Source organism: Pieris brassicae, chromosome 1 (genome assembly GCF_905147105.1).
Source record: "Pieris brassicae chromosome 1, ilPieBrab1.1, whole genome shotgun sequence".
NCBI classification, from domain to species: Eukaryota; Metazoa; Arthropoda; class Insecta; order Lepidoptera; family Pieridae; genus Pieris; species Pieris brassicae.
In genome coordinates this window covers 14805519-14818154 of record NC_059665.1, presented here as the reverse complement: position 1 = coordinate 14818154, position 12636 = coordinate 14805519, and the positions used below count along the sequence as shown (strand labels likewise).

At 36.5% G+C, this 12636-nt stretch overlaps 2 protein-coding genes across 7 annotated transcripts in view; both read left to right on the top strand.

Annotated features, from left to right (window-relative positions):
- Window positions 1–12636, top strand: part of LOC123716222 (ankyrin repeat and sterile alpha motif domain-containing protein 1B-like) — a 93437-nt gene that overhangs the window by 76644 nt on the left and 4157 nt on the right. For all 6 annotated transcript variants that reach the window (XM_045671876.1, XM_045671885.1, XM_045671891.1 and 3 more), the window contains one exon: window positions 106–486. In XM_045671876.1, the coding sequence (XP_045527832.1) occupies window positions 106–486 (381 nt within the window). The remainder of the gene's footprint in view (window positions 1–105; window positions 487–12636) is intronic.
- LOC123716256 lies at window positions 9233–12531 on the top strand. The gene is made up of 2 exons (XM_045671914.1): window positions 9233–9861; window positions 9959–12531. The coding sequence occupies exon 2, from the start codon at window positions 10222–10224 to the stop codon at window positions 12337–12339; it is 2118 nt and encodes a 705-aa protein (XP_045527870.1). The 5' UTR covers window positions 9233–9861; window positions 9959–10221; the 3' UTR covers window positions 12340–12531.

Below are 12636 nucleotides of genomic sequence, written 5' to 3'. Positions count from 1 at the left end.
TATTGTATTATTTTTATCTTTCATACATTCCAATAAATAAACGTTAATTTTATCAGTATTGTGCGATTAGAATTCGTTTACGTATTAACACGATATAATTTCCAGAACGGAATCCTGGACGAGAACGACCTACGAGAAATGGGAATAGAAGAGAACGATAGACAAAAAATTCTAGAATCATCGAAACAGTTACCTCTTAAGATTACAGAAATAAGCAATAATCATAACAATAATGTAATAAAAAATCAATATGGCTCTGTGGACGAATGGTTACGGAACATTAACTTAGAACAATATAGTGAGACTTTTAGAAAGCATTTGTATGTAGATATGGACCGAGTTAGGAGGATATGGGAAGTGGAACTGACTGCGGTATTGGAGATAAACAAGCCGGGGCACAGGAAACGAATCCTCTGTTCTGTGTCAGGGGAGCATAATGGTCCGGCGAATAACATCGAAGATATTAATGCTGATCTCAATAATTTGGTAAGTCAATATGATAGGTTTTAATGTACCAAAAATAACAATTATAAAGAAAAATTGCTGCTAACTTGAACTTATAACAATAATTCATGGATTCTACTAACTTTGTGCCTTTCTGCGGACTGCGGACTATATAAGGACGTGCTATTAATGTATATACTTATGTGATTAATTATAATGACACCGACCAATTATGTTATTAATAATAACGACAATGACAGCTAATTTCATATCTGTTCAGATATAAATTTCCAGGATAAAATACATGATCATTTTTTTACTTAAGATAGCTAAAGTTTCGTTTTATTTAAAGGTGTACCTACGGGTTACACTCCGCATACTAGTTTGTTCCTTATTTTTCATGTGAATTCCGAATTAAAAACGATGTGCCCGTTTGGAATTCGTAGTAAACAGATAATAGTATCAGGTATCGTAAAAGAAAAAATTTCGTCACCAATTTCAAAGAATTATTTAGCAAATTTTCCTTAACCGATTGACGTAACGAACTACGTCCAATATTCTACTCATGGTATAGCCATTACAGACAATGGTTACGTCACTTGAATACTTATGTCTGATCGGTATATAGGTAGATTGTTAAAAGATAATAGGTTTTTTAATTGCTTTGGCTTTTTATTGGTACTTTGGCTGACCATTTGTAGTAAATTTCCCAGTCAATTAATTATTTCATTTAATATGAGATACGTAATAACTTACGATAAAGGATTTGATGTGGTTTTTTGTAATGAAGTAAAATGTGGATTTTAAAAATAAAACACGCGGCAAAATCATTAAAGTAAAAAAAAGGTTTACTTTATAAATCACGTAACATTAAAATAGTTTTCAAATAAAACTATAAAGTATAACGTTAAATTATTGTATTCAACCAGAAAATTAATATATTGTTTAAAAGAAAATATATGGTTTTTAAAAAAAAATATGCAGACACATTAACAACACCAGTTTCCAACACACTATTGGAAGCTTTTTTTATTATGTATACAATAAATAAAATAAATTTAATTACAAGTTAAACACATGACTATATAATATACGAGTAATATACAAACAATATGAGGACATCCTCCCAGACAATCAGTAATATAATTTTATTGATTTGATTGATATTCACTGCGGTACTGCATATAAATGAAGTGACCATGCATTTATTATACTTCAAATAATGGTTGTTGATGCAGGTCTGGTTGTTAAATTTCAAAAATTCGTGTAAAATGGATTACTAACTTACTTGCAAAAACTGTTTAAAAGTTGGACATGATTTTTAATCCTTTACGAAGATACTGGGTCTTTAAATGATAAATAATTGATGATGATGAAGATTTTAGATAAAGGTCTTTAAGGCGTGACTTACCTATTCAACAAATAATAAATGACTAATAAACATAAATAACACTTTTTTTAAATAATATGATTGAATGAAACATTTGTTTTGTACATCGCGACAGAACATTTTTTTATAACGTAGAATAGTTTAAAGTTACTAGATGGCATCTTCAAAATCAAACCAGTAAATATAGATATTATTTCGGTGTAGCCTTACCAAGAATCCTTATCCTTAAATTAATCTATGTTTTTGAACAATATTTACCTCACAGCACATCCCCATCCAGCAGATTAAAGTTACCCCACTTAAATCATTTTTAATCACCTGGCAACACCCCGATAGTTCAGCATATATTAAAAGCCAATCACCACATCGGTTAAAAGGGCTAATCCTCATTAAATTGCTCATCTCGCTGGTAATTACACACGTCAGGGTGTATCTTGGCAACCCCCTCCCAGGTGCCATAATATCTAAAGTGACGGGCATATTAAGCCAAGAAGGGTTTACATTCAGAAGAACTTCCGATTTAAATAACAGACACTTATTTAAAGTGGACTTTATATTTTTTTTTTATTTGCTGGAGTGACGCACTAGTGAAAGAAGTCCACATTCCATTTTCCACAAAACCATAATAATAATATTCATTAATTAACAATTAAAAGATCATGTCTTGGTTAGTAAGAAAAACTTAGTAAGGCTAAAAGAAGAAAAGGTTTTTACTATTTAGTACATCTAAACTGAACAAATACAGGAATAAAACAAAACTTACACCCAGTGGAGATATATAAAATGATTTCCAAGTTGATAAGTATCTGAAGTAAAAGATATCTTAAGTAAAAAGTATATTTGTTTGACCACATAAATTACAGTAGTAATAAAGATGAATGTCCAATAGTACTACGTATATGTTAATAGTAGGTTTGTACAGAGCTTTTTTTTAATTTCACACATCGTTGGGTCGGTATGGTTAATTAGTGTTCAATTCGCGTTCTATTCAACCCGGCTATTCATTCACAGGCTGTGATATAGAGAAATGCCAAGAGGAAAACCTATTGGATATATGGAATTGAAAAGGTAGGATTTAGAATGAAACCTAAATTCATTGAAAAGATCTATTGTTCTGAAATATTTACATTTAAAAATGGAAACATAAGAACGCATAATTATTTTCAATACAGTGTACAGTTGAATAGATAGTTTGAATTTTTATTTTAGGATACATAGTTGGGTTTTCGTTAGATTTCTTTAAAGCTCTGTAGAGCTAGGATTAGAATTCAAACATTGCCCAAGAAGTGTTAAATTTATAAAAACATAGCGTGTTGCATATAAATTAACAATCTCCCTATTACTGTTATTTTGTGTATCAAGCTCTTAATGAGGTTTACATTTCTATTTAGTTTTAGCTTTTTCTGCTTGTGCTTTATTTTGTCCTTGCTAGTTTGAAATTTGTATGTTCATACTTTCTAATATAATTGCTGTAGGTGTGTAAAATTTGTGATGTCATATGTTCTTGTATATTTAAAGCAATGTGTGCTTGAATAATTATGAAAAAAAAATACTTTAATTTTAGTCATTACACATCTCGTGTATCATCACTGATACGTAAACATTCCATTTGACCAATCACAAACGAAACGATTCGTTCTAACTTCCCAGATCGTCACTTGTTATCTGACAAATATAAACTCGCACAACACTATCTCTCCGCATTCATTCCCATTCAAAGAACTCCAATTCACTTACCCCATCATTTTTATTGCCTACAAAATGACACTCGTGAAGTTAGATGCCTCTTTGTGCCTCACCTTAGAGGCTTAATTAAAATTTCACGCTCCTGTATTCATGTACATTTCATTTTTGCATTGCATTACTTTTGTTTTACACCTCTGAAGTGTGAACTGTTTTAAGTGGCATTTTTGTATTTGTTCCTTTGTCGTTTTCATTAATTAGCGTATGTTTTATTCATTGGTATCGGTGAATGGGATGTTGTTCGAGCTGGGTTCTAATTATATTACAGGTTAGGGCGTAAATTGCGTTTTCATTATGTAATATCGCTTAGGTTACTAACCAAATACCAATGGGACTCAGGCATTAATGTTTGTGTACGAGCCAAAGCTGTACATTTTGCTCACTCAGGCTATCTTAGAATTATAAGCGTGATGATCCCTATGTACGTGCCAAGGTTCGTACATTCTTGCTCGTTTACAAGCTTGACAAATTCCTATGTTTGTACGTGCCATGGATGTACATTTCGATCAGTTATAAGCGTGACGATTTCCCAAATCGTCGGAGTTACACCCCGAGAGCATAGCCAGACGTAGGCACTCTCTTTGACTGTTAAATTGTATTCATTCGGTATATAGCAATTAGCACGTCATTATTTCGCTCATATTCTATTGTAACACGCGAGTGGTAAATATAGAGTAAATCAATAAATCTCTATTATTTGAAGCATCCCGTTGACCCAGGAACCGTACACTTTGGTCCTTCGAGCTATCCGGGAATAGCGGGTCTTTCGCGTTCAGTTGATCGCGTTCGCGTTTTACTCCGTTTTCCTGAAGATCGGCGCCGTGGAAAAACATCCCACTGCTGGTTCGTTGGGTCATCAAGCAAATCAAATACCATCATCCGCATCAATAGAAAAGAGGAGAGCAACGTTTTCAAGGATCCAGACTAGTCCAAATATATCGGCGTCCTTTCAACCTAGAACAAGGCGACGGACGTCAATCTTCAACGGAGAGAGGTAAACTGCAGTAAGCCCTCTCCCAACTTTTTCAAGAATCCAGACGGATCAATATATATCGGCGTCCTTTCAACCGAGAACAAGGCGACGGACGTCAAGCGCAACATAGAGAGGCAAGCGACAGCGGTCGGTACAGTAAGTCCTTTCCAATTGTTTGAGCGCATAAAATTTGATAAATATTAGATTTATAGCATAATAACTGCAATCCCTTTCGAATAGGGGCACGTTATACAGCACTTTTAAACAACATTTATTGTTGACTGGGGCATCTTATTGGATACAATAAATCATTATGGATAAATTATACCAAGACCAACTAAGAGTATGGGGGGATATTCAGAAATTAACAAATAACTACAAAAAGGACGGAGCAGATAGAAAAAGAAATCCCGACTACTTTCAAAGTCGACTGTTGCATTTGGAGGAATTATGGAACAAATTTCAATGCAACCATGACCGTATGCTTATAGAATATAGCCAGGATCATAAGTACTTTCAGGAAATGGAATATGAACAAAGCCAGGGATCATACCACTCAATAAAGGAAACATTGAGTCAGGCCTACCAGGACATTTTACTAAGAATGGAAAAGCCTAAGGCCAGCACTAGCGTTAGCGAGTTCGAGGAGCAAGGAACGTCTGAAAGACAAGAATCGGCCCAGCAACAACAAGGGTTTGGTATTAATACTATCAAGCAGAAGGGGTATTCCCAAAGGATTAAGGATCTGCTCTGCAAGCAGGAGGCATTTTTTAGGTCCTCCGATCACCGTTCAATTGAATGTGATATAGACTCCATTACGGAAAAATGGGAACTCGTGGCAGAATTAGAGGAAATGAGGTCGCGTTGGGACGCGATTTATAATAATCACATAGAAATAGACGCCGAGCTCGCGGGAACTTTCCCCGAATATCAAGAAAAATATTACGAACAGGGAGCCATATATAGGCGCAAAAGGAAGGAGATAAATAACAAATTGCACTCTATCACTCCAAATGAAAAATTAACTCCCCGTATAGAAATACCTATATTTAACGGCAGTTTTGAAAAATGGGTATCATTCCGGGACTTATTTGAACAAGTTATCCACAAAAATTCAACCCTCTCTAACGCAGAAAAAATGCAATATTTAAAATCAAAATTAAGAGAGGAACCAGAGAGGCTTATAAATCAATTGCAAGTTAGCAACGAGAATTATGACGCATGTTGGAAAATTATCACAAATAGATATGACAACAAAAAACATATTTTAACATCGTATCTAAATAGTTTTATGCAGCTTCCAAAGATTGAAAAGGACAACCTGGGGCAAATTAAAAGACTTCACGATGTCACTTTGGAATGCTTGAATGGGCTCAAAAATTTGGGGATTTGTGTAGAGCATTGGGATACCATTATAGTTCATATTCTGTCTCAAAAACTAGATTACGACACCTATCAAGCATATATTGCATCACTAAAGCATCCAAAAGAGTTACCAGTGCTTAAAGATTTAATTGATTTCCTGGAAAAAACATTTACTGCCTTGGAAACAACAAGCAACAAACCTCAGCAGAGTCTTGTTACAAAACATCAATATCGGTCTAATAATAAGCCGATCAACAATAAATTCGTGTCATCGCAAGTGAGTAATCGAGGCCATGACAATATTGTTAAAAACACGTACTGTAAAATATGCAAAACAGCTAATCATGTCACGTTTAATTGTAAATCTTTTATAGCTATGAATCATAGAGAAAGGCTTGATACAGTTTTAGCATTACAGATATGTACTAATTGTTTATGTGACCACGATGTCAAGGATTGTGTTTCACAAATCAGATGCAGAGTTTGTTATCAGAAGCATAATACAAGGTTACATAATGCATTAAATAGTTCGAATTCACCTAATCGCCCGTCTACAAACAGGCTTCAATATCAAAATAGTAATTATACGAGGGAGCATTCAAAAAGGGTACATACGGCATCTAAGGATTTTTCAGAAGTCCTCTTAGCTACCGCAAAAATTAAAGTGTTAGGGGTTAATGGAAAGCCTTACCTCATGCGCGCACTTATTGACCAGGGGTCTCAAATATCAATAATTAGCGAAAAGGCAGCACAGTTGTTGAAACTAAAGAGGGAAGGCTGCAATGGTGTTATCTCAGGAGTGGGGGAAAACACACAACGAATCAAGGGTCAGGTTACATTGACCTGTACTTCTATCCATACTAACTATACACTAAAAACAAGAGTTTTTATCATGAATAATTTAGTACACAAATTGCCAAATAACTCCTTTAATATGCCGTCATGGCCATATATCAAAGACATCGAATTGGCAGATCCCGAATTTAACAGAAGTAGTCAAGTAGACATATTATTTGGGGCCGATGTCTACGCCCAAATTATGATGAGTGGAATATTAAGAGGGGAAAATCTTTCACAACCAATAGCACAACAGACACGATTTGGATGGATCTTATGTGGAAAACTTAAGTCATATCAATGCAACATAATACTAAATAACACTGAAGATTTACAGAAATTTTGGGAAATAGAAGACATTGAAGAGTCCCCATCCGTCGTGTCCTCTGAAGACCAATATTGTCTTGAGTTGTATAAGAAAACAACACTGCGCCAAGCAAATGGAAAGTACAAGGTTCGACTTCCGCTAAAAGATAATTTTAAGGAAAGTTTAGGTCTGTCCAAACCAATGGCGGTAGCACAATTTCACAGCCTGGAACGGAAATTAGCGAAACAGCCAAAAACTGCAAGGCAATATAAGGATTTTATAAATGAGTATAAAGACTTAGGGCATATGTCTTTCATAGAAAACAAGGGTCCGGAGATTGGGTATTACTTACCTCATCATTGTGTTACCCGGGAACATTCGGAAACTACAAAGCTGCGTGTTGTATTCAATGGATCAGCAAAGACATCAACGGGACTTAGTTTAAACGACGTAATGTATACAGGTCCCAACCTACAACAAGACTTACAATCCCTTATATTAAAGTGGAGAAGATTCCGATATGTATACACCGCAGACGTGGAGAAAATGTTTAGAAATATTGACATTTTTGAGTGCGATCGGAAAATGCAAAGAATTATTTGGCGAAATTCACAAGGTCGACCGTTACAGGAATATGAATTGACAACCGTAACGTATGGCACAAAAGCGGCGCCCTTTTTAGCCATGATGACTTTAAAACAGCTAGCTATGGATGAAAGACCTCGGTTTCCACGGGCAGCGGAAATCACAGAGCAGGCATTTTATACAGATGACTTAATATATGGGGCCCATTCTATAGAAGAAGGATGCAGCATGGTAACGGAGTTACAGGATTTGTTGCAGTCAGGGGGTTTTACTTTAAGAAAATGGGCTTCCAATGAACCAAGAATACTGAAAGAGATTTCGGAAAAAATTAACCGAGATCAAAACCAGCAAATATTTACGTTTAAAGGAGATCTTATTTCAAAAACATTAGGGGTATACTGGAACCCGAAAGAAGACTGCTTTATGTTTCAATCGTCATTTGATTTCTCGAATAAGACGACCAAAAGAGCGCTTCTATCAGATATATCGAAGCTGTTTGACCCACTGGGTTGGTTAGCTCCTGCAATTACAGCTATGAAAATAATTTTTCAAGAAGTATGGAAGCAAAACATTAAGTGGGATGATCAAATCCCTACTTCTATTTTGAAAAAATGGAAGCAATTTAAAGAAGAAATAGAACTAAGTATTTCTAAAATAAGGATCCCGAGGTGGTTGCAAACTAGTCCGGACAGCACATTAGAGCTACATGGATTTTGTGATGCATCAAATAAAGCATATGCCGCAGTTATTTACTGTCGAATAAACAACAAGGTTTCATTGGTGGCAGCCAAAACAAAATTGGTACCCGTTAAAGGAAAAATCTCTATTCCGAGAGGTGAATTATGTGGAGCGGTTTTATTAACAAAGCTGTTTAATAAAGTTAAAGCATGTTTAGGGTATAATAAAATTAAATGTTACGGTTGGACGGATTCCATGGTAACCTTGGGGTGGATACAGGGACAGCCTGAGAAATGGAAGCCATTTGTAAGCAACAGAGTCAAGCAAATTGTTCAAGATATGCCGTCAAACACGTGGCGCTATGTTAAATCAGAGGAAAACCCCGCAGACTGCGCCAGTCGTGGTATTTCCGTCAAACAACTTGAAATGCACTCTTTATGGTGGAATGGTCCATCATGGCTTCCTTTATATAGGAATGACAAGGAAACTCAGTCATATTTTACGAAGGAAGAAGAAAAAAATCAATATTTAGTTAATATAGTACAAGGTACAGATAACACAGTAAAGGGAATAATACAAAACTGCAGTAGTTTCTCACGGGCAATCAGGATAGTTGCTTGGATATTACGGCTTTTACCAAGAAATAAGGATAAAAGGGAACGATACCTTACATTAGCTGAAGTCAAGGAAGCGAAACGGAAGATAATTCGCAACGTACAAGAAGACGACTTCTTCTATGAGATAGAAAAGTTGAGAAGAAAGGAGAGCATTAATAAAAGTACACTAATTGCATTGAATCCATATCTTGGACAGGATGGCCTTCTTCGTGTGGGGGGAAGGTTGCGAAATGCCTTCATTAGTAAAGACATGCAACATCCCATTATAATTTCACATGCTGGTAGGCTGACTGACTTAATAATAGACCAAGCGCATAAGCTTACCTTTCATGGCGGCCCTCGCCTAACATTATCACTTATCAGACAGAAGTACTGGATTGTGGGCGGTAATAGAGCAGTAAAGAGGCAATTGAGATTATGTGTAACATGTGTTAAAAACAACCCTCGGATGCAATATCAAATAATGGGCGACTTGCCCGAAGCTCGGTGTAATCCGGCGCGACCCTTTAAGCATACTGGAGTTGACTTCACGGGATATATCCTAATAAAAAGTAGCAAAGGACGAGGAATCAAGTGCACAAAAGGTTACATAGCCGTATTTATATGCATGGCTACAAAGGCAGTGCATTTAGAAGTAGTATCTGATTTAACCACCTCGGCCTTTTTAGCAGCATTGAAAAGAATGGCGGCCCGAAGAGGGACTCCGGAACATATTTATAGTGATAATGGCACAAATTTTATTGGTGCCAATCGTGTACTTGACTCCGGGTATGACGAATTAAAACGAGTATTCGCAGAAGAACAATTTGCCACCACAATTACGGATATGGAAATAAACTGGCATTTCAATGCACCTGCATGGCCCTCTGCTGGCGGATTATGGGAAGCAGCTGTTAAAAGCTTAAAGGCTCATACAAAGAAGGTAATCGGGGATCAAAAATTCACATATGAAGAACTTTCGACACTCGTAGCGCAGTTAGAAACCTGTTTAAATACTAGGCCTCTATGTCCAATTTCAGAAGATCCGGAGGATATTAATTTTCTAACACCAGCTCATTTCTTAACTGGGGGCCCTACACTTTCATTATTGCCCACCGAAAATGACTTAAGAACGAGATGGTACTTAGTGGAGAAAACTTTCCAAGACATATGGAAGAGGTGGCAATCGGAATACTTGCCTACATTGACATCTCGAAGTAAATGGCAAAAACCACGAGAAAACTTAAAATTACAAGACTTGGTCGCTATTCACGACGCGAATATTCCTCCCGGAAAATGGGCTATGGGCAGAGTTGTAGAATTACATCCAGGCACTGATAATATCGTCAGAGTAGTTTCGCTAAAGACAAAGAACGGAGTAATCAAACGGCCAATTGTCAAATTAAGTCCCTTGCCAGTGCAGAACAGCAGTAAAGAAGCAGCCGAAAACGAATCAAACATATCTGCAAAACCACGGCCCATACTACGAAAGAGTCTCGGTAACGTTTTAGCGATAATGCTTTCGTTTATATTTTTTTTAACATACGTATCAGCTACGCATCCGGAAAATTATAATATAAGTACATTCAACAATAATAAGGGGTTATACTTAGACAAAATAAGTAATATGCAATTAATTCAGGAAAAATGGAGAATCGTTGTCTACTATGAGATGAAACCCTATTGGGAAGGTGAAAAGGCATTCGAACAATATTATAAAACTTTACAAGGCATGTGTTCTGCCCTCGATGAAAAAACACATTGCGAAATTACTATGAATCAATTACGTCATAGCTTCGAGGAACTCAAATACTACGATCAGGTGTTGCTTACGCAGCACCCGGGCACGCGCTCGAAGCGGCGTCGGCGCGGCCTTATCAACGGTGTCGGATACGCGGCACACTCCTTATTCGGAGTATTGGACGAATCATTCGCTGAACAATATCAAAAGGATATCTCTTTAGTTAAAGAGAATGAGCAGCATTTGGCAAACCTGTGGAAAAATCAGACATCAGTTCTGGAAGCAGAGTACAATCTCATGAAGCGGTCAGAGGAAGAAAATTATAATTTACGAAAATTAATAAATCGACACGCAAATGAAGTTAAGAAGGCAATTACTACTCAAGTCACTGAAATCAATAGACTAGAGCGCATTACTCAGTTTACTCTTGACAGCATTTCAGCAACAAACGTACTTGCTAATTTAAGGAATATGCAGGAGTATCTGATTGACACCATCACCGATATTTACCATGGTCGATTTAATTTTCACCTTATTTCGTCGGAACAATTACGCAGGGAATTAAATATAATATCCAATCATATTTCAACAGATCTTTCTTTGCCAATTAATAATAGTCAAAAACAATTTGGCAATATATATAAATTTTTAAGAGTTAAGGCAAGGATGCTTTATGAGCAATTAATATTGGAAATCTCGGTTCCGCTTGTCAGCCGAGATGGTTTTGAAATCTATAATGTGATTTCTGTTCCTTATAAGAGTGACGCACTTACGATGGTCAAAATTGTCCCTATTTCAGATCTCGTCGCAATAAACAAAGAAAAAAATTCATACATACAGATGTCAGAAAATGAATTGCTATCAAGTTGTGATTATTATTCCGATATTTATTATTGTAACCTACCTAAACTGTTTTATAATATGAAACCAGAAGATAGCTTATGTAAGACAGGAATGAAAAAGCAATGTCAGTTTGAGAAAATGCCATGCGATAACGAGTGGATTGACCTGAATAAAAAGAATACATATTTATACTTTTGTTGTGATCGGTGTCCATTACATATTATGTGTGGCGATCAAATTTCTGCAGAACAATTAAATACGACTGGATTAATAAGCATAGGTCATGGTTGCATGTTACGCAACAAGAAAGGTGTCATTTATGCTCATAACGAGTATCAGAATGTGCTCAAGACTGGACCAATGGTTTATTCGCCTTATATGGATTCAATTAATAATATGATAAATGTGTCCTTATCCTCGGATGTTATTGAAAATTCAAAAAACAACTACACAATTAATAGTCTTGATAAAATAGGCACGGATCTGGAAGATATGCGAAAGGAGGCTCCCATAATTAGTAGTGTGACATTTCACGACGTACATCAGTATATTGCCTTATACTCTATTTTGGGCATCTTCGTCGTGGTAGGAGCGATTCTATTGTTGCGGAGGTTTCGTCGAGCAGGTACGGTAGCACCTGTCCAGCAGATACCATCTGGCCAAGCAACAATTCCAATACAGAAAACAATTGATGGGCAGCAGGAGACGTCGATAGCGGCATTGGCAGCAGCAGTGGCAGCCAGTCTCGCAATGGGCTCTACAGAACCCACCCGGGACCGGACTCCGATAGGTCTTAGTGTTAGTGATAGTGCCGTGGATTGGTGTAGGAAGTGTTAGCATAAGTTTAGAGACTTTAAATACCTCCTAGAGACTATTAAGCACGTAATGGATTCATCTTGTAAAGCACTACATATTCATCTTGCACTTTTTGCCTGGGGGAGTATGTACGAGCCAAAGCTGTACATTTTGCTCACTCAGGCTATCTTAGAATTATAAGCGTGATGATCCCTATGTACGTGCCAAGGTTCGTACATTCTTGCTCGTTTACAAGCTTGACAAATTCCTATGTTTGTACGTGCCATGGATGTACATTTCGATCAGTTATAAGCGTGACGATTTCCCAAATCGTCGGAG